General features: G+C 37.0%; 1 protein-coding gene across 4 annotated transcripts in view; it reads right to left on the bottom strand.

Annotated features, from left to right (window-relative positions):
* The window catches only part of ZNF804B (zinc finger protein 804B), a 247,300-nt gene that overhangs the window by 21,049 nt on the left and 201,835 nt on the right, over nt 1-24,416 (bottom strand). For all 4 annotated transcript variants that reach the window (XM_030009033.2, XM_030009034.2, XM_030009036.1 and 1 more), the window contains one exon: nt 14,410-14,553. In XM_030009033.2, coding sequence (XP_029864893.1) covers nt 14,410-14,553 — 144 coding nt within the window. The remainder of the gene's footprint in view (nt 1-14,409; nt 14,554-24,416) is intronic.

Consider the following 24,416-nt stretch of genomic DNA (forward strand, 5'->3'; position numbering starts at 1 on the left):
CATTAAATGAAATTAATTACATTATCATTCTTTAATACTTTATGGAGTCCTGCATCAGTCATGCCAGTAGTTTCCCTGGCACTAAAGTCAGGGTGACAGATTTTCTTGTTTATTCTTTCTAAATCCTAGCATGGCATTATCTAGCTTCTAGCTCGATGCATCTTTCTTTAGTGCTCTGAGACATATTAAAAATCAACATTAATGATTAGGAGAGTTTATGGCCATCTTTTTCCTAATACTTAAATGTTGGTCACCTGAACCTGCTGATACAAAAATATTTAGCTCTAGATTACGTTGTTTAATATCCTTCTTAGTTACTGGTAGAGTGGTACGTCACATCATAAGTATCATAGATGTGACTAAATCATATGGCTTTGCCCCAAGTATAGAACAGAAATCTGTGTTGAATAGTCCTTTTTACATGACTGTTAACAAGTAATTCATTTCTATTGGAGCAGAATATTCTTTATGTCCTCAATATACTTTCAGAAACCTTCTTGCCCTCACCTTTGATGACTACAGGTTTTCCTTTTGCCCTTTTTACTTCCTCCATCACTTTTTTCCAATTTCTTCACTTCTGATTTATGATCTTTACCATCCATTTTTTCCTTTCTCTCCTTTATTATACATTTAAGCCACAGAGAATTGACTTTCCTTCTAAATGAGATTAGCTGTTTATAGCCTATTTGGTTTTTTTCAGTTGTGGGATTTGGGTTCTTAAACCATCTGCCAAGTGCTCTTTAAAATTTCCTAGGACTCTCTCACATGTTTCCATTTGAATTCCACCTCCAAGTCCATTTGGCAGGCTCATTCACCTTTATGAAACTAGATTCTTTCAAGAAGTGTATGTTACAGTTTGTTATTTATATAAATATAGGCAAATATTTTATTTGCATTTACTAAATACAATTGCTTGGCTTTTTTAATTTCCTGTATGCCTGTGTCGATCATCATAATGCTAATAACATATAGATTAAAGATCAGCTTTTAGAGACCCATAATGTAGATGAAGTATTTTTGTGCTGTTCTTGACAGAAGGGAGGCCCACGGAGGCAGCAAATTCAGATGGATAATCTGTTAATTTTAATTTCTTCATGCATGGGATTGGAGTAGCAGTTTATGTTCCAGTCTTTGGTTTATTTACAGGAGGAGATGAACAGATGTCCCATTTTTTTTCCAGGGTAATTCACTCCTGCAATAGCCTGGTTTAGCCTTTGATTATCTGAGACAATCTTCTGAGAACACATCGCAGTAAATTATACTGATTAAAATAAGTTATTTTGATTATATGTATTTGCTTGTATTTAATTCTTTTCCAAATTTCTCTTTCATTATTAATATGTGTTGTCTCGTTTGACTTTAGTGTTCTTTCTTTCCTCTACTTGGCTTATCCATCCCTCTTCCCAGTTCAGCAGCATTTCCCTCTGAAATAACAAAAGCAATAAGGTGCTTCCTAGGCAAATTCAGTGTGTCATGGAAAAAGATGACCAAACTGTGCAGAGTGAATGATGTCCTAATTTTCCAGTTTATAAAGGCAAAGGTATTTTGGCCTATCTAGAACCCTTTTTATTGCCACGTGCTTAAAATATTATTTATTTGCAATTTGTTATTTGTCTTTGGTCCCCTTGAATGTACTGCTGTAGCAACCTGCAGCGCCTGAGGCTTTTACTAAGAGAGGGAGCTAAAAGCAAGCACATGGTCAACATATGCAGTTCAGCCCATTGGTGCGTAACAGATCGCTGAGCTGCAATTTGACACCCTTCAGTTGTGATTCCAAAATTTACAATTTTTAATACTGTTCTAGAAACTGCTCCCTGGAAAGGGGGTGGAAATGAGCATGATGCACTTCTACAAGAGCAATCCCAAACTGCTTCTTTTATCCCCTTGTATGTTGTGGAGCTATGGGAGGTAACATTTAATGTCCCCCGCTCCCCTCTTACCCATGTTCCAGACTGTGTCTGTTTGTATTCACTCTTACATCGAATGATACTATAAACACATCTAGTTTTTCATGTAGAAATAGACATTTTTAATATATAAAGCTAATCTACCACTCACTGCTTCTGAAACACTTTATGTCACTTCTCAAATTCTTTCCTGTCAGTTGACACAAACAACTAAGCAAGCTTTACTCTGCTACTCCCTCCCAGGAAACTTTTATTCCTCTAAAATTTGAAGCTGATCTTTTATTTATACTGTGGCTTCTTGTTCTAGTAATCTATACTTTTCTACACCCCTGAATTCTAATTATTTCTTGCAAAAAAGAAAGATTGTGAGTTTATGTACTCAAATGGAACAACAATCCCCTTAAAGTATGCACCAACACAGATACAATATGGTGATAGCTATATTCTTTGAACTAGGTGAGTTAAAACAATACTGTAAATTATTCTGGAGACAAGGAGAAGTAGGGCAACTGGATCATATATTATCACTTTAACTTCTGAAAAAATATTGCATTGTTTTTACAGGTATTATTGCTTTAGCTTTTATAAAAAACCTTGTGCAAAAATAAATGAGGATTTACATAAAAAATTGTGTTCATTTCCCAGAAATAACAGAAAATCATTATAACAGTTATTGTAGACTTCTCACGTGCTGCATGTTCAGATTTATTAGGCTATGACTTGTTGTTTTGCATGTGTACAGGTCCAATTTATTATTATTTTCAAATTGCAGGTCAGAATCTTCATTTTCTTTTCTAACCAAGCAAAGGGACATTATGCTGTGCTAAATTTCAAAATGGGAAGGAAATCAGAACATCACATGGGCTATTGAGAGCCATAATTCTATCAATGAATTGAATGTTTGGTGTAACCCAGGCTCAAATGATATAAAAGTAATGCAGAACTCAGAACAGATGGTAATTAGAAGCTGATGAGAAGACTGAATTTTGCTTTGAAATAAAGAACAGGATGATGTTAATCTGAATATTCTGGGTTCCTTTTAAAAGTTAAAAATTACATTGTACCTTTTAGGCAATATTTTTGTATACAGGTATTAGTAATTATGTGATTTAATAAATTGTATTGTTTTACCCCTAAACATATTACTTTACCCAATAATTTCTGAAATAATTATGATTTGATATTCACACAATCAGATCCTTATCTGAGACTGGAGATCCAGGGCAGGTTCAGAATACAAGCAATAGGTTTTATCACTTCTGCTGGTTATGATATACTACCTTGCCAAATCCCACAGATCCTAAATGGAAAGTGTAAATACAGAGCAATGGAATGTGACTGCACTTGCACTTTTAGACATCAGTATTTAAGTGTCTGGTTTGAAGGAAGCAGTGCTAAGAATCCATCAACATGCTAAGGGCTGAAAACAAGCAGAGAAATGCTAACTACAAGCATAAAGTATCCTAAAGGGTTCCAGGGGGGGTCTGTCAATTCCTCTATACTTACACATTTGTTTAAAGAATTTCTGCTCTGCAGGAAATTTTGATATTTGGGATTTCTTTACTTTTTATTCTCACTGGGAGAGGTAAGATTTTGAAAACTTATTAAAAAAATGAAAATTTCAAGCGCTTCCAGGTGACTTGATGTCAATGCATGTAAATAGCAATGAAACATAATGCCTTAAAGTTATAATTTCATCATTTCGTTATCTCAAGAATAGTAAATATGTGTGCATGTTGCAATTAATATTTTTAAAGTATTTGCAAATACTTTACAAGAAATTTTTTAAAATACTTTTTAAAGTAACACTTTTGAAGCAAAGTATTTTAAACTTTATGAACCATAGTAACACTGTTGAAGCAAAGTATTTTAAACTTCATGAACCATTTCAACCTGATTAAAACTAAACGATGTAAACCTTTCGAATGAAGAATGGTTTCAATCTTCTCATGTTCCTGCAAAGCCATTCTACTCTAAAAATAGCATTTCCTGATAAACAAGTATTTAGTTGTCAACTTTTTTGGTTCAGGAAATATTTAGTTTTTACTGTCCCATCACCTGTGATAATATATTTGTTTGGTACTCACATGAACGTTATCTACATTTCTCTAGATATTCCCTTGCAATTTAATCTGAAAAGGTGCTTAAAGACCCCTCATCTTTTTAATGGCTCCTGGTGGAGCCTAATTATTATGAAATTGCAAAAGCTGTGAAGTGATAATTAGTCTGGGTTACCTCCTTTATTTTTCCCTTAGAGACATGTTAAAAGATGTTAATTAATGTTTTTTACTAAGTAAGGGTAATAAATGACTAATCTCACCATTTTTATTGCTGTCTTGGTGATGCACATATATGTTTCTGTTTGCTTTTAAATATTTGTTTCTGCTATGAATGCCCCTTAAAGATGTACAAGGCACATTGTACAGTTCCTCGAACACAAACATAGTTGATTAGCTTGACTTTAAAGCTCCACAGGAATCAATTGCTCAGCTACATTCTTGCACATTAATTACTGCATGGAAGGTGCAGACAGTCAAAAATGAACAGAATTATAATAGATGCAGATTCTAGACAGATGTTCATAGCACCAGATATACTTTGTGGATGCCAATGGGATTAGAAGAGTTATTATTTTTCCAGATGAGGGAATGATATCAGCAAGAGAGCACTGTTTAAAAGTTATGCAGAAGCTGACAGAAACATAATTTTTCTGTGAACATTTGAGGGTAAAACATTTTGCTAGCAAAGCTAATTGCCCAGTATTTCCAAAAAGCTGACTATAGCACAGAATTGCCCCAGGTAAGATATGTACAGAAGTGCTGTAACCTGCACAACAGGTCCCTTAAACTGGCTGAACAGTACCTTATTCTACAAGTCATTCCACGAATATGAATTAAAGTAGTTGTGTACAGACAGCAATCAAAGACAACGACAGCATCTGGCAGTGCTTTGTCCTTATCACCTCACTATTTGAAGCAAGACTTTTAGAGCCTGACCTTAAGATAACACCGGTTATTCCAGATCTACTGATTTGACAACAACAACAACAACAAATAATTTACAAAGTATGTACGTGGCCTATAAGCAACATTACCTAATGTTTGCCAGTCTTTCAAAGCTGGCACATGAAATATAATGTATGTCTGTGTTCAGTCTTGCCCAATCCTTATTAGTTCATGGTGAATAGACATTTTTGCATGAATGGTAACAATTTACATAGAAGTAGGTACAAAACTTGCTGTATATTCTGCTGCTTCTGTCCTTACTACTGTCATTTAAAAAGTGGAAAAGACATCTGAATACAGACTTTTGAAAAAAAAGGACAGCAACACCCAATATAATTTATCTGGTTCATTAAACAATACAGGCACAACTCCAGCCTGACTGCCCTAAAGGTTAACTGAAAATGGGAATAATAATTTAAACATAAATATTTAGGTTCTCCATATCTATCCCATTTTCTTGAGTAATATCCTATGTACTGCATATATTAGCATTTCAGAACTGAGAACCAAAATGGAATATGTTGATTTTAATCAATCCTTTTTACACAGCATGAAAAAGTGGTATGACTGGCTCAAAACCACTTTTTATTTGAACGGAATGTTTCAGAAGTCTTTTGTTTCAGAATTTATTGAATTTACATTGTAATTACCATGTTAAATCAGTCATAACAGAATGTTTTAATTATTTTCTTTTGAGAATTTTTTCCTTATCCATATTTGAAATGGAAGCAAAGTTTGAAACAATGGAAAATTATTTGAACCAGAAATGCTGAGTTTCAACCAGATTTACCGCAGCTTTTGTCTATACATAATTAAATAAGAAAATGTTTCTTCATGTTATGTCTGGGGAATTATTGGACAAATTAAACCCTAAACTGATATTTTGGGGCAGATTTTCTTATTTGTCTGTGGTGTGGCATCATGGCTTTCTTACAAATCTAATCTTTCAGATTCCTTGCTTATTTGAATAAGCCACCCATTACACTGCATCAACTATTCCTTCAACTTGAAAAATTAGTTGTAAAACTTTAGTAATTAAAAAGTGTACCTCTGAGAAGAATAGAAAGGACAATAACACAGGCATTAATGAAGAGCACTTCCTCGAACTGACATTCTGGTTATTGCTATGTCTTAAATGCCAAAATCTGATAATACACTTCTGTAATACCTTATATAATGAAATGCTTAAGAAATATCTTACAGTCATTGGACCATCATTAACAACTATGAAATTAGGTGTCCCATGGGTTTTTTTCCAATTTAAAGAGGGTTAAATTGCTAATTTACATGTTAATTAGTATTCATTCTAAAGAACACCAAATGTAATTCCATAGCATCTAGCATTTAACAATTTAGCTTATCAAGACATTAAATTTAAAAGCAGCTCTGCATTATTTGCAAGAAGTTTTTTTGAGGGCTAACGATGAAAGGAATCTAATTATTCTAAGCAACATGCAATTTAAAAAGGATGAATACTGCCAATTTATTTACTTTATCATTGAGTAATAAGAAAGCAGCAAAGCATTGGCAGGGCAGCAGGTTCAGCAGTTCTTAATAAGGCCCACTGATCTGCACAAACTGGTAAGTTTAAAATAAAGGATTGTTTCTGGTGACATTTCTTTGGAATCTGTTGCCTTGAGTCACGCCCAATCACTAGAGTGTGCTCAGTGGTATTTGATAATGTTGTTTCTGCAGCTCTGGAGCTACTCTGGTACATGCATTTGCTGTAGTGTGCAATTGAAGCATCTCTGTGTAGCATAGCTATAAATACAAGCCTCCCCTCACAACATTTAAGAAAATATTGCATGATATTATAAACTAAGCATTCGCTTTAAGATAATTTCAAACTGGCAAAATAAATATTCTTAGTACAGTGATGCCACAGAATTATCATATTGTTTATATTCTGCTTTTGCTCATATGCTGTCCACTACTCCTTTCCTTAAATGCTGATGTCATCCCATATTGCTTTATGTTACCTTTATTTACATTAGTTTCTGTGATGTGACACAGATTGTCTGTTTAACTGCACTGCTACTTCAGCATTTCAAAGATGCTGGATTGCAGATACTTTGAAGCACAGCAGCTGTGATGCAAACATGCTTTTAGAAAGGCGGGATTTCTCTATTTCTAAATAACACAAAGAAGCATTCAGGCCAAGAAAATTTTGGTCTTATCTATCAGTGGTAAAAGATGGAATTTTACATGAGCAACAGCATTATACATTTCATTCTTTGCTTTTTTTCAGACCCCAGCCGTTTTTTATGTTGTGTAAGTCCTTTGTATTATTTTCAGTACAATATTTTGTACCAATATAATATCTGTGGTATTCATGTTAACAAAATTAGAGTTGTGAAATGTGGTTTTCATACAGCCTATCTATCTGGTTGATTCACTCAGTTCCTCAGTGCTAAGTGGAATGGCTTAGACATTGGTGGCTTTAAGTGGCTGAATACTGACAGCCTCCTCCTGTGCTTTATCCTGGTATTTTCCCTTGTTTATGGATCATTTCTCCAGGTCCTTCCCCTCTTGTAACTCCTTTTTCTCCCTTTCTTGTACACACCTTTCACTGTCTTCTAATTTCAGAGTGATACTTCCATGCCTTTCTGTTCTTGCAATTTCTGTCTCTATTACACCTATTCCCATAATTACTTCCTAACCCCACTTCTCCTTCTGTTTTCCCCTCATTTCACATCATCAGTTCCTTTCTAGCCAACAGCTTTATCCCCTGCACAAGACGGATTCATTCCTCAAGTATGGTCCATCTTCAGTACTGAGTCAGGGAGTTTTCCTTAAGGAAAATGACATGCAACCTGAGATTAAAGATTTTATTACAGAGCACATACATAAAAATATCAGATTAAGTTGTCCAAACAGTATTGATTCTCGTACCTTACAACTTCCTTATTCTTGACTTTGCAAATACTATCTATTTTATTGTAGTTTACTAAAGCTTGTGATCCAGAAAGAAAATTTCAGCCCAATCTCTGAGAGCAATAGAAACCTGGGTCTTAAAATGCAAAGTGTTTGGAACCCTTAATTATAAGCATCACATCCAGTTCTGTATCTAACAATCCAGTAGAAACCAGGGGGTAATCTAGCGTATAATCAAAACTAATTTAGGAACAAAAGGGATGACTATAAGGAGTTACTTCAGAAGAATAAATTCTGAAAGAATGAGAAGAACTTTTTAAGTTAATTATGGGAAAGGCAGTGTGAGAAAATGAAAACTATTCAGCAAGAAATTATCAAAAACCTGCTCTTTGGGAACAGTTACAGTCAGAGTGGAAGTAATTTTTGGGAGTATGAACAAGAACACACACTGCAAAATCAATGTATGATGAAAAGCTAAGAAAGTGTGAAGCTATAACAGAAATTAGAAAATGTAATAAATGCCATAGGCATAAGCAACAATAAGAAAATAACTGGTTTCAGGATGAGCAAGAGAACAGTGGGTCTTTTAGGCAAAAAGATACTGAAATGATACGATAGACTATAGAAATGAATTCTTTGCTTTTAGCTTTGGTTTTCACATGAAAGTAAACAAGACTTATGCCAGAAATGTAAAGAGTATACTATTTTCAAGGGAAGAGAAAGATGAGTTTAAAAGGAAGGAGCAGGGAAAATTGAATCGGTATGTGTATTGTAGAATAATGAATAAAATAACAGTTAAGAATTCCTCAGCATCAAAGCCCTCAAATTCAAGAGAAATTAAATATTGTGATGAAGCAGAAGAGCCTGATAAGGGGTATACAGGCACAGATGATCACTCTAAATAATTGTGTAATGGTGATAGTTAAAACATAAACCGGTAATACATTTGCCTAAAGCTAAAAATAAATGGCATTTCACTGAGATTAAAGAATAATTTGTGGAAAAATCTGAGAAACTGTTGACCGTATTGAATGATACTTTCAGTGTTTTGATTCATCTGTCAGAAGCATCCAATCTGACCAGAGATACTTCTGGTAAACGTTCTGAAGATGGAAAAAATAAATAATGAGTAATAACCTTCATCTCTAAAACCCCTCTCGTAAAACATCTGAACACCCTTCATTTTATGCAGAATATTTTAATTTCTTTTTGTGGGCATGCTTATAGGCATACATCTTGGAAAGTTCACAGCTGTTTTCAGGACTGGGCCTAAATTTACACCCTCCAAATTGCACACACATAACAGTTTCTGTATGTGACTGTTGCTTTTGAGCATGGCAATCTATTGGTACCTAAAAACAGGAGGACAATAACTACTCCACATACAAAATTCCTTTATCACTTCAAGTCCACTTATAAACCAGCTGTTTGAGCGAATCTAACATCATACTACTGTTTCTCTTGCTTGACTCCTTTTCTTTTATCTTTAATACAATTCTGGATGTGGCTTTCCTACTAGGGATGTGACAAATGTGAAAATTTTATTAAAAGTATGCATGTATTTCTTAACAAACATCAAACCAAGGTGTTTTTTGTGAGGTTACAGGAGCAGAATGCTGATGGCTGTGGACAGCACCTCTCACTAACTGAGAGCAAGAAATGCTGAGGCCTTTTGCCATTCCGGTTATTTTCTGAGGAGGCCACAGAGAGTGCAGACCTCATGTGCAAAACCTGGCCCTAAAAAAGCAGGCCCTTCTTAACGGCCAGTGTCCTGATGCAGAGAAACAGAAGTGGGGCTGCAGGGAAGGACATTAGCCTTGTCCGCCTGGGCGTACGAGAGGGACAGTGGGTCCACCTATATATCAAGGTAAAAAAAGCAGAGGCTACACAAGCACACATAGTACTGGACTTTCATGCTGGGGCAGCCCTTTCTATTTGGTTAGTGTGTTCTTGCAGGTAAATATATGATGCTTTGTCCAGAAGAAGGTTTCTTGGTGTTGCTGTCTTTGCCTGATTTCCCGGATCCCAAGGTGAAGTCTCTCATATATTGCCAAACCAGCTTCCTTTCCTCCAAATGAAAATTGTTTGGGTAATGAGAGGTGTACCTTAGAGCCAAAATACGGGACTTACTTTTCCTCTGATAAACATACAGATGCTGGAAAAAACACCCTGAAGGTGAATGAACAGGATCTCAGCATTACACTCATTCCTGGAGCTTTCTCTGTGTTCACTTATCTGTGCATTTTCTAGGTGGTAGAGGCAACACTAGCTAAAATGTAAGTATATTTGCTAGCTTTGATGTTTAACAGGAGCTAAATCTCTGCCTGAATTAGAGTTTAAATCCACAAGCACCATAAAGGCTTAAAGGCAAGTGCCCACAGCTGTACACACTAAATCAGACTTTCATGCAAAAAATATACCCAAGTGCTAGTATGCATGGATTTAAATACTAAGATACAGGTATGTGCGTGTGAACTAGTGTAGACTGAAGGTTCTGCTCAGCACTACTTATACAGTGCTGCCTGCTTCAAGAACACTAAAATTTAGATTTTTTTTCATATGAGAGAATGTGATGTACTTAACTGTATGGCTAAATTTTGACAACAAAACTAAAAGACCTGTTTTGTCATTAGAAACCCCAAGATGGCAATACAGTCTTGTTTTTTTCTTTGCTGCTTATTTCTATTATTATTATTATCATCACAATTATTACATTGCAGTACATGGAACAGGTTTGTGATTTTCTCCTTTCTGACATTGAAAAGCCTTGCTGATTGCTAAGGATTATTTATACAAAAATTGAAAGCTCCAACTACTTCAACATTAACTGAATAGATGAATGCTATGCATGACCTGGAGGTATTAAAAGATTCCATTTAATAACGATAGCCAAATAGACACCTCTGCTCAAGTTTGGCTTCCTTTTATAGATATGCATGACTTACTTAACAACCCTGTTAAAAATTCTATACTTCCATATTATTCTCATCTTAGCATGTAACATACATCCACATATATAACATTTTCAGGCAGCAGCCTATATTGATTACCTATATACTAATCGCTTTTGAACGAATTCACACCAGGACCCTTATCCTTTTCCATGTTCAGATAGTTTCGACAGAGCCAAGGTAATCAGTTCTGATGCAGTTAAATGTTGTTGCAGAGAACACAGCAAGCAAGTGATAGCAAGCATCGTTCACCTTGATGCTTCATGACAGATACCAGAGATTTATCAAATGTGCTACTGCCCATGACTGCTGCCCAGGAATTTATAAAGTCATAGATCCCATAGCAAAGGAAAAACACAAAGGAAAAAAGCTGTTGATTTCAAGTGGGTTAGCTGGTATGTGCTAAGCCAATGAGACATGTATGCACAGGGCTGTATGGTGATGAAAGTTTAGGTGCTCCCAGGAAAGTCAGCCGCACTCCCACACCAGCCTTGTTAAATATCAGGCTTAACAACAGAGGGCTCAGGTAAAGCTGGGTGGGAGGGAGCACAGCCTTCCACTCAAACAGATTTTCTGAGTTCACTTTATCCAGCCTCGCTTTGGAAGAAATTAATTTCCAATAACAGGTAATATCAGTGAAAAAATATTATAGAGTAGTGCATCAGGAAAGATGTTGGCAACATTAATTAAGACTAATGCTGTCAAGACAACCAAAGACATAAGAGCTGCTTAATACTCAGGCAATATTACTCAAAAATATATAAATCTTATTAGACCCCTCCAGGGCTATTACACTGTTAGAAGATAATGAAAATATGGGCAGGGAAGATCTTTGATGTTCTGTCAAAGTTTTCTTTCTATGCATATGTGTGTGTATATGTACACATACATATGTAGTATTTTTATATAAGAAGTATGAATGTATGTGGCATGCAGAGAGAGAGAGAAAGTCTCTCTGAGTATACTGCTTTAGAATAACCTAACACAGCAGAAAGACCAGTTATGCAAACAAGGTCAGACTGTCATCAAAACATTTTGCAGGCCTCTGAGGACAGGGAAGGCAATGGCTGGTATGCCAACTGCTAGGTCCAAGACTCAGTACCTTCTGCTTTAACAACTGGTTGAAATCATAGATAAGAAAATGGATCATAAAATTTATTTTATAAAACCATAATATTGGGAGAGTAGAGTCATAGTTATTTGAAAGAAATCTGTTTCCTCTGGAAGAGAAACAGAAGTACTCAGTGCAATATCCTTTTTTCTGCCTTTATATCTTCTCTAAACAGCATTGCCACTTTAATACAAATTTCGAAGTAGTAGAATTTAAATGGGAAATCACATGGGAGGACTACACTGTATTGTTACTGAGATGTAAAGAGTCCCTCATTTTAATTTACTCTCCATTAGAAGAATGATGCTTAGAACATATCCTTGAGGATGACTAAAAGTACCCTCAAATTTCTGCTGGGAAACAGAAAACATACCTTAGGAGAAAGAAGCTTTTCTGGTGGCTACAATCCCTCCCAGAACAAACATTTTGAAACCAAGTTAACTAAAACCACAGGAAACCATAAATTAACTTGTTTTCTTTGAAGATTACTCTGATAAAAGTAAGAAGAATAAAGGCTCTTCTGTGACCGACTATAAAAGTCAGAGAAAAGGGCGCATCCACACTATTCCTAGAGGCAAACTGATGCTGTTCCCAGACTTGGCAGAGCAGTCAGAAATTGAGAGGGGAGAAGAAACTGAATTACCCTGTCACATCAGGAGGGTAGCTAGCTAATCCTGTGCTAACTGAGCTTCTGAACTACATCTGAAAGGGCAGGATGGAGTGAGCTTGCACTGCCAGTTGATATTCTGTATGTGTCGTGCATTTCCATGCAGACTCAGCTCCCAGTACTATGTCTGGCAGCTTTTAAAGCACTAAATTTACCTAAAAATTAAGAAGAGTTTTATTGTTTAAACATTCCCTTTTATAACAGAAAGCTGCCAAAACCTCCCCTGCTCAACAACCCGATCATAGATGGTGCGTCAAGCAGGTTGTTTTGTTTCGCATAAGATGCTTTTTGCAGGGTGTGTGTGTGAAGAGAGAAGGGCACAAATGGATCCATTTGAGTTCAGATGCATTTCTGGTGAGTTAAAAAAGCAGCTGAAGGGTATAAAAAATTCTTTGTGCAGCAAATGGGGATTTATAGGGATTAGAGTCACATGTTTAGGGTCTGGAAAAGCATTTGTTTTGCATTATTATAACCATTTTTTATGGATTAATTAATGGAATGGTGATATGAGGAATTGCTTTTGATTTAATACATAAGTACATTAGATGAATCTAGCTCTGGTTTGGGAGTGATGGGCCAAAACAGTCCCATTAATATGCATGGATAGCTAACTCTGGGTTGGTCGAATTCAGCGGGCTGGTTCAGCATGATGGGTTGCAGATGCTAGGCAGTTTCCTAATGCAGTGCTGTGATAGATGCACATAGAAAATTCCAGGCTGATTTACATCCTCTATAATACTGCAAAAGACAATAAGATTGCTTGCAGTGAGAGTGAGGAGTTTTGCCTTTAGTGCTGTTTGTTTTACTCAGCATTTATTATTTCTAGTCTTCTGTCAGAAATACCAGCAGCTTCTAAATGATTCGTATATTTGCAAGGTAGATGCTGACCCCTGTGCACCCAGAAGTGTGATCACCCAGAAGACACTGATATCCTGGCAACTTGAATACACACAATACACAAGAACTTGAACTGTGTAATGCATGTAAGCGCTAGTAGAAAACAGGAGAAAAATGTACATCTATGGAATCCTGTTACGTGTTCTAACTTCTTACATCTTAGATTATCAGATATGATCTGTTCATCAGAGGTTCAGAAATGCTCATTCCTGAACATTGCAAACAATTTCTTCTAATTCTGGAGTGTTTATGTGAATTAATTGCACTTTCTGTCTGTAATGCCAACTGAAATATGGATTTTGCTAAAATTGGAGGAAAACTAGGATGCAGGAAGCAGACACAGAAGGATAATAGGTGTGTATGGGTAGGATACACCTACCACATACAGATCTGATAAAGTTGATACAAAAGCAATGACAAACAATTAGCATCTATTAACTTTTCCGAAGAATCCAGTATCTTGTTGTTCAAAAGTAGCTGTTATTTTACATTATGTTCTGCATGCAAGGCAGAATATATTCCACCCTGAGAAACATTATGAGACATAGATTTCAACTTCAGAAACATATGCATTTAATAAAAAAATAAACTGCTTTTCTGTCCTTGAATCAGCATGACCAGCTTGAAACAGTGTGGTCATATGCCTTCTGCATCCAAAAGAGGAACCTGGATATTTGAGGAAGTGATCCCTCCCCCTCCCTCTAGTTTATAAGCAATTCCACATTTAAATACAACAAACTCAGTGTGAATATTGGTACTGAGCACCTACGTAAAACTATAGAGAGTGATCTTTCAGTCGAAGGGGCTTAAAATAAATTGCAGTGAAGATTAAAACAATGAGTATTTTACATTTTATTTTAATGAAAAAATAGCACGTTGAAGTAAAAAGCATCAAATGTGAAATTGTCTTTTACTTGAGTGAATTTAGAAACCTCCCACAATCAATGAAGAAGGAAGATGGACTGCAGTAATACGCACGGACATTTGTCAGGTTTACCTGCTTGTGAGCATGGTCGTAAGAATTGATGTGGTTGTCAAATTCCTGGTGTTTGTGGTACTGCTTGTCACATAGTTCACAGTAGAAGTTAGCCTTCACATCCTCCAGAGCCTTGGCTGCAGCTTTCTCCTTCTCAGCATAGTCCTGCAAAGGCAGAAGCAAAGGAAGACACTTTGCTACAGATTGTGACCTCATGCTTCAGCAGCTATTTTTGTCATCCACATTAAAAACACTGGACTGACTAGGACTGCTAGATCACCGGGCTCCATCCTAGTATCAAAGTACACAGTAAGGAGGTTTTGGTCTTAAGCTGGGTTTAATAAAATAGTTGTATTTCTTGCATAATTATTCTCTACTACTTTTTGTAGGTACTGTAGTGAGAACAGTAGAGAGGAATGGGGGCGTAAAATGATACCGGCAGGACACTGCCTAGCTCTGGGGGAGGAAAGCTGAGCAATGAAGAAGACGTAAGTCACCAGGTGGATGTACGCAGGTTAGTCTGTTAACTGTTACAGCGCTGTCCCAGTTTGCACCAATATGTGTCTGCTCTTTCAGGTATTATTGCTCAGAAGAAAGAAACTAGTTTTAGTCTGATACTAAGGCAGATTATCTTTTGTCTTCTGCTTTCTACCTTCTATGAAATATTCAGCAGGGCCAGGCAGCAGCTGGCTATGGATGGCTGAGATTTCCCTGGAGCACAGCCACCTCAGCAGGAGCCTTTTCCGTGCCACCCTGTCCCTTCCCCATGTCTGTGTGAAGGGACACACCATCCAGACCACCTAAACTGAATGTAACTGTCACCCACCCAACACAGACCACAACCACCGACAAGAGCACTAGCTCAACTAGCTCATGTCCAGGCTCCGGCAAACACAGCTGAAAACAGGGGAAACACAATTAGCTCCTATGTAGTCCCCCTCCATGTCTCCCTAATGACTCAGATGGGTGCTCTGGAGAGTCAAGTACTTTGATTTCAATGTATAATATTAGGTAAAAGAGAAAACTTAAAACATAGGAGCCAAAAGTTACTGAGCTCCAAATAATTTACTTAAACAAGGGGCCTGATATTCAAAATTGGCAGAAGCCTTTGTGAACCTTATTTCTTTTACAAGATCTTCATTATATTGTTGTTATTACGACACTTTCTTAATTTTACCTTAGAGTTTAAAGAGCAAACTTGTGATATGGAAAACATGAACAAAAAAGTTGGTAAAGGCAATTCATTCTATATTGGTATTGACAAGCTGATATTACTTGAGTGTACGTAATATATTGCCAGGGATTGCAGTAATTCATCATTTGCTCTAACATTTTACTCACCTAAAGAAATGGGTACTTTCTGACACCAGGCTTTCTATGCTACGCAGTCAGGGCTGTCTGCTGCCTACATGCTTTCACCACCCTTTGCGTGACAGACTCAGAATACACCAAACCCAGGACACACTGCACATCTGTGACACCCTGCTCCCAGCACATCACGCTGCCCAGCGTTGCTCCAGGAACCATGCCAGGGTGGAGGCAAGCCTTTGGGCACACCAGATCAACACAAACGCACATTCTGAGCCTTTCAGAGGTGGAAGGACTTTCTTAATGAGTGTCATGTATTTTGAACCTGAGGCTTGGCCAAGCAGCAGGGGTGCTGGTTGTCAATGTGACACGCTGAGCTTCGGACAGCTCTGCGCTGTGAGTCCTTATGCTCTGCCCTGGTCTTTATGCCATCAGGTTGGTGACAGTAGGTCTTTCTCACACGGTAGTTTAGAGGCTGCCGTTGCTAGTGAAATTAACTTTCCCTAAACTAGACTGTCTAGAAGTTAGCTGTACAGTCTAAGGCAGTAACCTAAGCTTCCCCTGGAAGAAATAGAAGAATGATAGCCACAGCCAAATGGTGATTAATCCCATCTATTTCAAAAACCTATTTTAGTATGAGATGAAACTCTCCAGAGGTGCTATCTCTCTCTGTTGACCACTGCAAGGCTCTAAATTACTAACCTGGCCTACATCCTTAATTCTTAAATTGCTGAACTCAGGGATAATGAATTCTATATTGTATTTCTTTACATTCAATTCTAAATCTCCCCATGAAACTTGCATGAACTGACCTGCTTGAAGACAGGAGGTCAAAGAGGAATTTTGTGCCTGGAATTTTGATTTTACATCTTACAGAGGATACCAATGACATGTCAGTCCCTCCCACAGGGCAAAATCCAAATAAATCTCTTTCCTGCATGCATATGGCTCAGGTGGGTTACTGTACAGTGGTATACTTGGATTGGCCAATTGTGAAAACAGGTAGCCTGAGCTAACATTTCTCCACTTCAGAGGCTGTTCAATAATGGTGGTTAATACTTGATTGTATCAGGGGGAAATATACTTGCAATCAAACAGTTAAATAGCTTTCATTAGTTATTTAAATCTACAAAGCCCATTAAAAAGTGATACTTTTCAGCTTACATTTCAGACCCATTGTTTTGCTAGCATTAATTATTCACTGGGCCGTTGGTATAATTAAAAAGCATAAATTAGAATGTGGATGCAATAGCATTAATTATGCAGAAATGTGTTCCCCGGAAGTCAAGTGTTGGGGGCAACATATTTTTATTTTAAACTGGTAAAAATGTAAGTTTTGCACTCACTGGAAGCCAGCCAAAGCGTAATTGTTTTTTGGGGTTCTCATATTTTTTTTTTCCAGGTCTGAACTGTCAATTAAATGTTCACAGCCTGCTCCATCTTTGCTTCTGCTGAAGGAGAAGCCTAATTGTTTGGGGTGAACACACTACATTACTCTCTGTGAAGCACAACCAAAACTGCTGCTTGTGAGCATTCCAAACTGCCAACTTTATCTTTCTCAGCAGAAATTAATACAGTTCCCTTAGCATAAAGATGTTTTAAAATAGCAACAAGGCAGCTCCCAGGTGCATCCTGAGATAATCACAACTACCTCCATTGCCTTATTGCTTAATTATGCTTGTCTACCATGGCAAAAGATATAATTTCCTGCTTGCTTATCGATCAGATGCAGGGAAATTGAATGCTGCATCACATACTTTAGAAAGGTCATGGATTTTTCTTTCTCTACAAAGGCATAAGAACTTCTAGCACTACACTAAATTGTGCGTAGTCAAATGAATTTTCACATCCAGACTGCTAATATAATTTCCCTAGGACTACAGAGACCCATGGTCAATTCTGGCATAATAAATGTGATCACGTGAAAGAAAATCTGTAGAATTACATCTGTAGAAAACATATGTGATCATGAACACCTGACTACACCAATGCAGACACAAGAAAGCAGGAAAGATGCACCAATGTATTTGAACTGGGGACCACCGATGGTAATGAATATGTGTGTCACAGTCTCATAAACTTTATTTCGGATCGTACGCTACTTACTACTGACATATAACCTGGGTTAACATGTATACTTATAACATTAGTTAGCAGTTGTGTCTTTGAACCGTGGACAACAGTGAATGCAAGCTGATGTCAGAGATGATGCAGTCATTGTAGGTAAGAACTCCTAGAAACCATGGGTTAACCACTGTATTGGGTCTGGCTGAGATGGAGTTAATACTCCCCATAGCAGCCCTCATAGCGCTGTGCTCTGCATCAGTAGCTAGAAAGGTGTTGATAACACACCAGTGTTTTGGCTACTGCTGAGCAGCGCTGGCACAGCATCAAGGCTGTCTCTCCAACATTTTTGCCCCCCCTCAATGGCAGGCTGGGGCAGGGCAAGATCTTGGGAGGGGACATAACCAGGACAGCTGACCTAAACTAACCAAACAGATATTCCATACCATATGACGTCAGCTCAGATATAAAAGCTAAGTAAAGGGAGACGGAAGGGGGGCATTTTTGTCTTCCGGAGCAACCACCACGCGTACTGAAGCCCTGCTTCCCAGGAAGTGGCTAGACATCGCCTGCTGATGGGAAGTAGAGAATAACATCATTTGTTTTTCTTTGCTTTCGCGCGCGACCTTTGCTTTCACTTTATTAAACTGTCTTTATCTTGACCCACGAGCCTTTTGTTATATTTTCTCCCCCCTGTCCAGCTGAGAAGGGGGAGTGATAGAGCGGCTTTGGTGGGCACCTGGCATCCAGCCAGGGTCAACCCACCACAACCATCTTCTATGTTGCTGGATGCAAATAGTATACTGTGTAAGGATAAATGAGTGCAGAATACACCTGAATGCATTTTTTTCCTAGAAGCCTGCAAAATGGTTCCATATTATAGATTGTAATTACTTTCACATCAATTTAGCCCACAGAGGCACATAACTGTAATAAATGTTTATATATTGGATTAATTTAAAAAGAATACTTCTATTGTGCATTAGGCGGGAAGTGCTTTCACTTAGCAGCTACTTTTGCAGTGTGTTTTTTATTGTGAAAATGCAATTAATGGTATCTGACATTTCATTTTCTAATATAGGGAAAATCAATGAAAAATCCCATGTAACTGAGTTTTCTAGAATGTTGCCACTGACACCTAGTCAATTAGAAATCATTTATTAAATCCAGAGTCTGTAAGAGATATTTAATAGACTGCATGTGCATTAAAGTATGCTGATCTAGACAAAACAATACCACATTGCCTGCCTCAGTAACTGATAGTAAATATACCTCCTATGTTCAAATGGACTAAGGTGAAAAGTAGGTCACTTGATACAGTAAAACATTCAGAGGCAGTTTTCTATAAACCCATGGATTTCTACAAATATAGTGGAATAAATGCATAGTGCTTGTAAATAGAACATAAGAGAAATATAACATCATTAGCCCACTTTTGGTCACCTATTTCTAAATTGGAATGCAAAATTAGTGACAGAACAGCTAACTCACACTAATGCAGAGCTCAGGAAGTGACAGACTGCTCCCTCCTCGGGAACATAAGCAATCAGAGTTGTCAGAGTTTGATAACTTAAATACAATTCTGTGAACCAGTTTAGATACGAGTACAAGTATTAAATATTGATGCAACTACTGAGGTGCCTCTTGGGGATTCTCAGACTAGAGGTTAAAGGAGAAGTAGGACAAATATAAGGACATGAATAAGCTACAGAATTATATTCAACATGTAAGAATTTTAAGCACATTTTCATTAGTGACTTAGATGACAAAATGAACTCTGATTATGTATGAAATCTATGAATGATACTAATTAACAGTACAGGGCATACAAATGCTTTAGGGACCAGGATCAGGATTCAAAATTACTGTAATAATCTTGAGATATGGTCTGAAATCAGCAAGATAAAATTCAGTAAGATGTTTGTCAAGTGCTGCACTTCGGAGAGGGAAATCACATTCACCAATACTAGATTGTAAATAGCTGAGTAAACACAAATGCAAGGGAAAATGTCCAGGACGTTAGAGTGGAAAAGAAATTAAATGAAAGTCAACAATGAAAGTCAAGGCAAATCACATTCTGACATGTTAATAGTAGTGTTATATGTAAGATGCTGAGGGTAATGATTCCACTTGATTCAGTATTGGTGAAATGTCAGCTGTAAAATACTACTGGGTACATCTACACCAGCAAATAACTTGGCTCCTGGAACCTGGCCCTCCATCATCCCCTCTCCACATGTGATAGTTCATTCTCAGGCTTTCATTTTGGAGTAAACTTGCTAGTTCCCTTTGAATAACATTCAGTTCAGGGATCACACTCTACAGGCACCAAGGGTGAGACTTCATCAAGCTCTCCATGCCCTGTGTAGTTTTCCAACAACCATCAAACTGCATTCCTCCAGGCATCCCAATCTCATGGCCTTCCCCAAGGCAAGCAACACTTGCATGCCATAAAAACCCATGCAGCATCATGCCACGAAAGAACTACCCAGGCAGTGTTTTAACATAGCCCACAGACTTTTTCAGGCAGACTGAAATAAAAATAAATATAACAACTATACCTAAGGGTGCCACACAGACCTGAGGAGACTTAGGCCAAGTATGCCCTGGGATGCAGGGTGGCTGACAGTTTTTTCTACATTGCTGGGCCTGAGAGACTAAGCCTGCTTGTTGGGGCAGACCAAAGTATAGATGAAGCCTTTGAGGCAGTTTTGGTCCCCACAATTTGAGAAAGATATAGCTGTACATGCGAGATCCTTGAGCAGAACAGTAGGGATAAGAGGTTTAAAAGAGTGTTACATGCTTAAATTAGGCAAACTAGATTTCAATCTATAATTCATATTTTCATTGGATCATTCATGTGAGCACTTGTAAATAACTTTTTTTGAAGGAAATCTGTAGAACTGCCTGGATTGGTGCAGAACATCTCTGGGTGGTCAGGATCTGCACATGGGTGGGTAGAGACAGCAATTGTAGTAATTTCATTTTGAATGCTCATTCACCACTTCCTCCTCATTCACCAATTCTTGGGATAACTGCATGTAATTTTTATGACCTTATATCTTTTACTCTGCAGCTACAGCAAAATAGATTTTCAAAGATCTCTAAAACTCAGTAGGTAGCTGATAGAATGCAGGAAGTAATCAAAGTACTTGTGTGCAGTGTGAAACTTGAGAACCACGCAAATGTCCTGATATTAGGATAGGCAACTGAATGTCAGGATGGTTGAATTAATGAACTTTTCCCTGAATACTCTCTTTTTTCCCCTGGAGAAGACTATGCTGTCTTACCTAAAGAATTTCCTAGGGAAGTTTAGCTGTGGAGATAGAATAAAAAGCAAGTCATTTTGTTCAGCTGCAATAGCCAGCAATACAGAACATTTTCATTTACCTCACACATGTTCTGCCATTCTCCACCTTGAAAACTCTTTGCATAGTTTCTGCCAATGTGGGATCTACAGTGAGGAGTTACAGAGTTATCTATCACAAAGGAATTTTTTCTTCTTCTTCAAAAGCAGTAAATACTGTCATTCTCAACTGACTTAGAGAGGGCAGCTCCTAACTTCTGCAAATAAATACATCTTCATATTTTTCACACTCAGGCAATTAATTACTGCAGCATTTTCAATTATATGCACTTCCATTTGCTACTAGAATGCTGAGACCTGAGAAGTGCAATGCTTTTAGCAGTCCTACATGCCTTTCAGAGTGCAAACCTGCTGGAACTAATAGGACAGACGGTAAAGAGCTGTAACTTTAAGGAGTCATAAACTTATTTCTAACTTATTTACTATCAAAAATCATCAGTGCTGATTGGAATCAGCCTTATAGAACATATGAATTCAAAGAAAAACAGCAGCAGAGCGATTCTGATCTTCAGCAAATCTTTTGTATTCTAAGACAAATTGCTGCTTCTGGTAACTTTATAAGGGACTTGTACTTTGAGATTTTCTAAACACTTTATAAATGGAGCATATAACCACTAAAAATCTTTGCTGTGAATATAGAGGGCATTTTTCAAACATCTCAATATGATTCAATATTTTTCCCCTCATTTTCAGAAATTGATGGAACTTAAGCAGCTGCACCTATGAGATTTTCTGAAAATGTGATCAGGAGTTGACTTGAAAAGGGAATTAGGTACCTAACTGAAAGTTATGTACAAAATTGCATGTGTTCAGTTTAATTTTAAAAGAAATATATAATAAAGTGAATTTGAGAGCTTAGATCATTTTTCATTGCAAAGGGATATATTTAAAGAGCTTAAAGGAAATAATTAGCAAAATGTAATTTCTTTAAGTGAACAAAACTGCCTGGAATGCCATACAGTACAGAAACAAGAGTTCTAGGATAAATAACCAGCTCAAAGGATATTAGGGGATATTAGAACTAGAATGGAAATAGCATAAATAGGAAAGAAAACTATATCACCCATTTCAGAAAATGAAGGGATAAAGTGGAGATCAGGGACAAGTGGTGTCCCTCAGGGGTCCGTAATATCTTCATCAATGACATAGGCAGTGGTATTGAGTGTACCCTCAGTAAATTTGCAGATAACACAAGTTGAGTGGTGTGGCTGACACGTCCGAGGGACAGGATGCCATTCAGAGTGACCTGGACAAGCTCTAGAAGTGGGCCCATGTGAATCTCATGAGGTTCAACAAGGCCAAGTGCAAAGTCCTGCACCTGGGTCGGGGCCACCCTCAGTTGAAATAGAAGATGATGAAGGATCTGCTCCCATGTATTAGCCAACTAGTGAGATGCAGGTGTAAAAAAAAAATATATAATATTTGATACAGCAAATGTGGTATTTCCGAAAAAGATAGGGAAATACACTCAAGTGTAAAGACTAAATGAATGGTACATAAAGACTTCACTATATTTAGGCTGGAATCCAGAAGGTTTCTCATCAGCAGAACAGACTTAAGAACAGCCTTCACATTGAGGTAGGGGGTGTCATTTTAAGATGGAGCATGATACATTGAAGACGAATATACAATGTGGTTCGGTTGACTATGCTAAAAAAAACTAAATTTGATTTGAATATTTAGGAAAATCTACAGTTATACTAAATCTGTTTAATGATATGTAATGCTGCCTGATTTTTATCTCTGAGCTTCATTGTTAATCTATGTCCTATATTAGTGCTATGATTAACATTTGACTTATTATTTTGAAAGTATTTTCTAGGTATGAAGTAAATAAATAACAATTTCCAAATACTAATTCTGCCATTAAAATAAATAAAATTGTTGTCATTCTCTAACTAGAGCAACAGCCCCAAAAAGATGAAGGCATATGACTCAAGGACAACCTGACAACTCAAAGGGTGTCAGAACTCTCCGGGTTGCGACACGGTTGTAGAGGCTGAAACGATTTCTGGGATAATGGTGGAAATAAATGTGATTTTACTACTGTTAGGATTATATTCTAGGCATTTAAAAGCAAATTCTAAGAGACTCATGGGTAAGACTCAAAAGACAGAAAATTATAGAGGATCTCAGAATGTTTCCAGCTACTCTGCAGATATGGTGACTGGTGTGACTGCTGCAAATCTAGACTCCCTACTAAGGCTTCAGCAAAATTATATTTCAATATGACTATCTTAAAATGTAGATAGAATAGAAATGTTTTTTCTAAGTTGGACAGAAGAACTGTTCCTGTTACACAGAAGAAGAAAAAAAATACATCACTCACTTTTTCCTTATAGTCCTGCTTCTCTGCACAAGTGAGTCCTTCAGTGAATCTGATTGTGACATTATTGTCTGCCTTCCATTTGAAGTCAATTCCTTCAATTTGTTCACTATTTCATACTCCTTTCTCCTTCTCTCAAGTCATTATTTCTTTTACCTCTTTTCTGATGAGTGAGGTATTATCAATTAATCTGAAGAGTTAGTCCTCCATTTATCTCTTACCATTCTCGTTTTTCCAATTGCAATTTTTAGAGTACAATGCCCGTTCCAGCACTGCATTTAATAGATTGTGATGTTGTATTTCTTTGTCTGACATCTCTTTTCAGATGAAACTTACTTGACATAATTTAAGATCTTTGTATGTTTTGACCTAAAACCTTCTTCTATAGAACACAACAGAATTTAACTTACATGCAGTGTCTTTCATATTTGAGTTAGCTAAAAGCACTTTAAAATAATGATATTGATCATGCAGTAACTGTGTAGGAAAATACAGTATTTGTTATGAGCACAGGAATAGTTATCACACAACTCATCCGAGGCTGTTAGAACCCTTTTTTATTAAGTGCCTTTTTCATAAAATACAGGCTAATGATATCAGATAGCTTTTTATAGTCTTTAATACCAATAACATTAAACATTTACATCGTCTCTCTTTTAATATTGTTTGACTCCTTCTTTGCAGATACCATAATATTAAAGCCAGTTCATGTAGACTAATTCAATATCATAAATGATGCAATATGTCTATATATCAGTGAGTTTCTATTGTTCATAGCAACAGAGAATAATTGTTAATTTTATGATAAAATATTAATAGACTTTTAGTAAATCCAGATTGATCAATTTATTTTCTTATGTATATTTGCAATCTACTTCAGAAAAATGTCTTACAGGGTAAGCGTTAATCATACATTTGAATTATATCTATACTGTCCACCTTCTCCTAAAACTTCCCCATGAA

The sequence above is a fragment of the Aquila chrysaetos genome, chromosome 3 (assembly GCF_900496995.4).
Source record: "Aquila chrysaetos chrysaetos chromosome 3, bAquChr1.4, whole genome shotgun sequence".
In the NCBI taxonomy this organism is placed as follows: Eukaryota; Metazoa; Chordata; class Aves; order Accipitriformes; family Accipitridae; genus Aquila; species Aquila chrysaetos.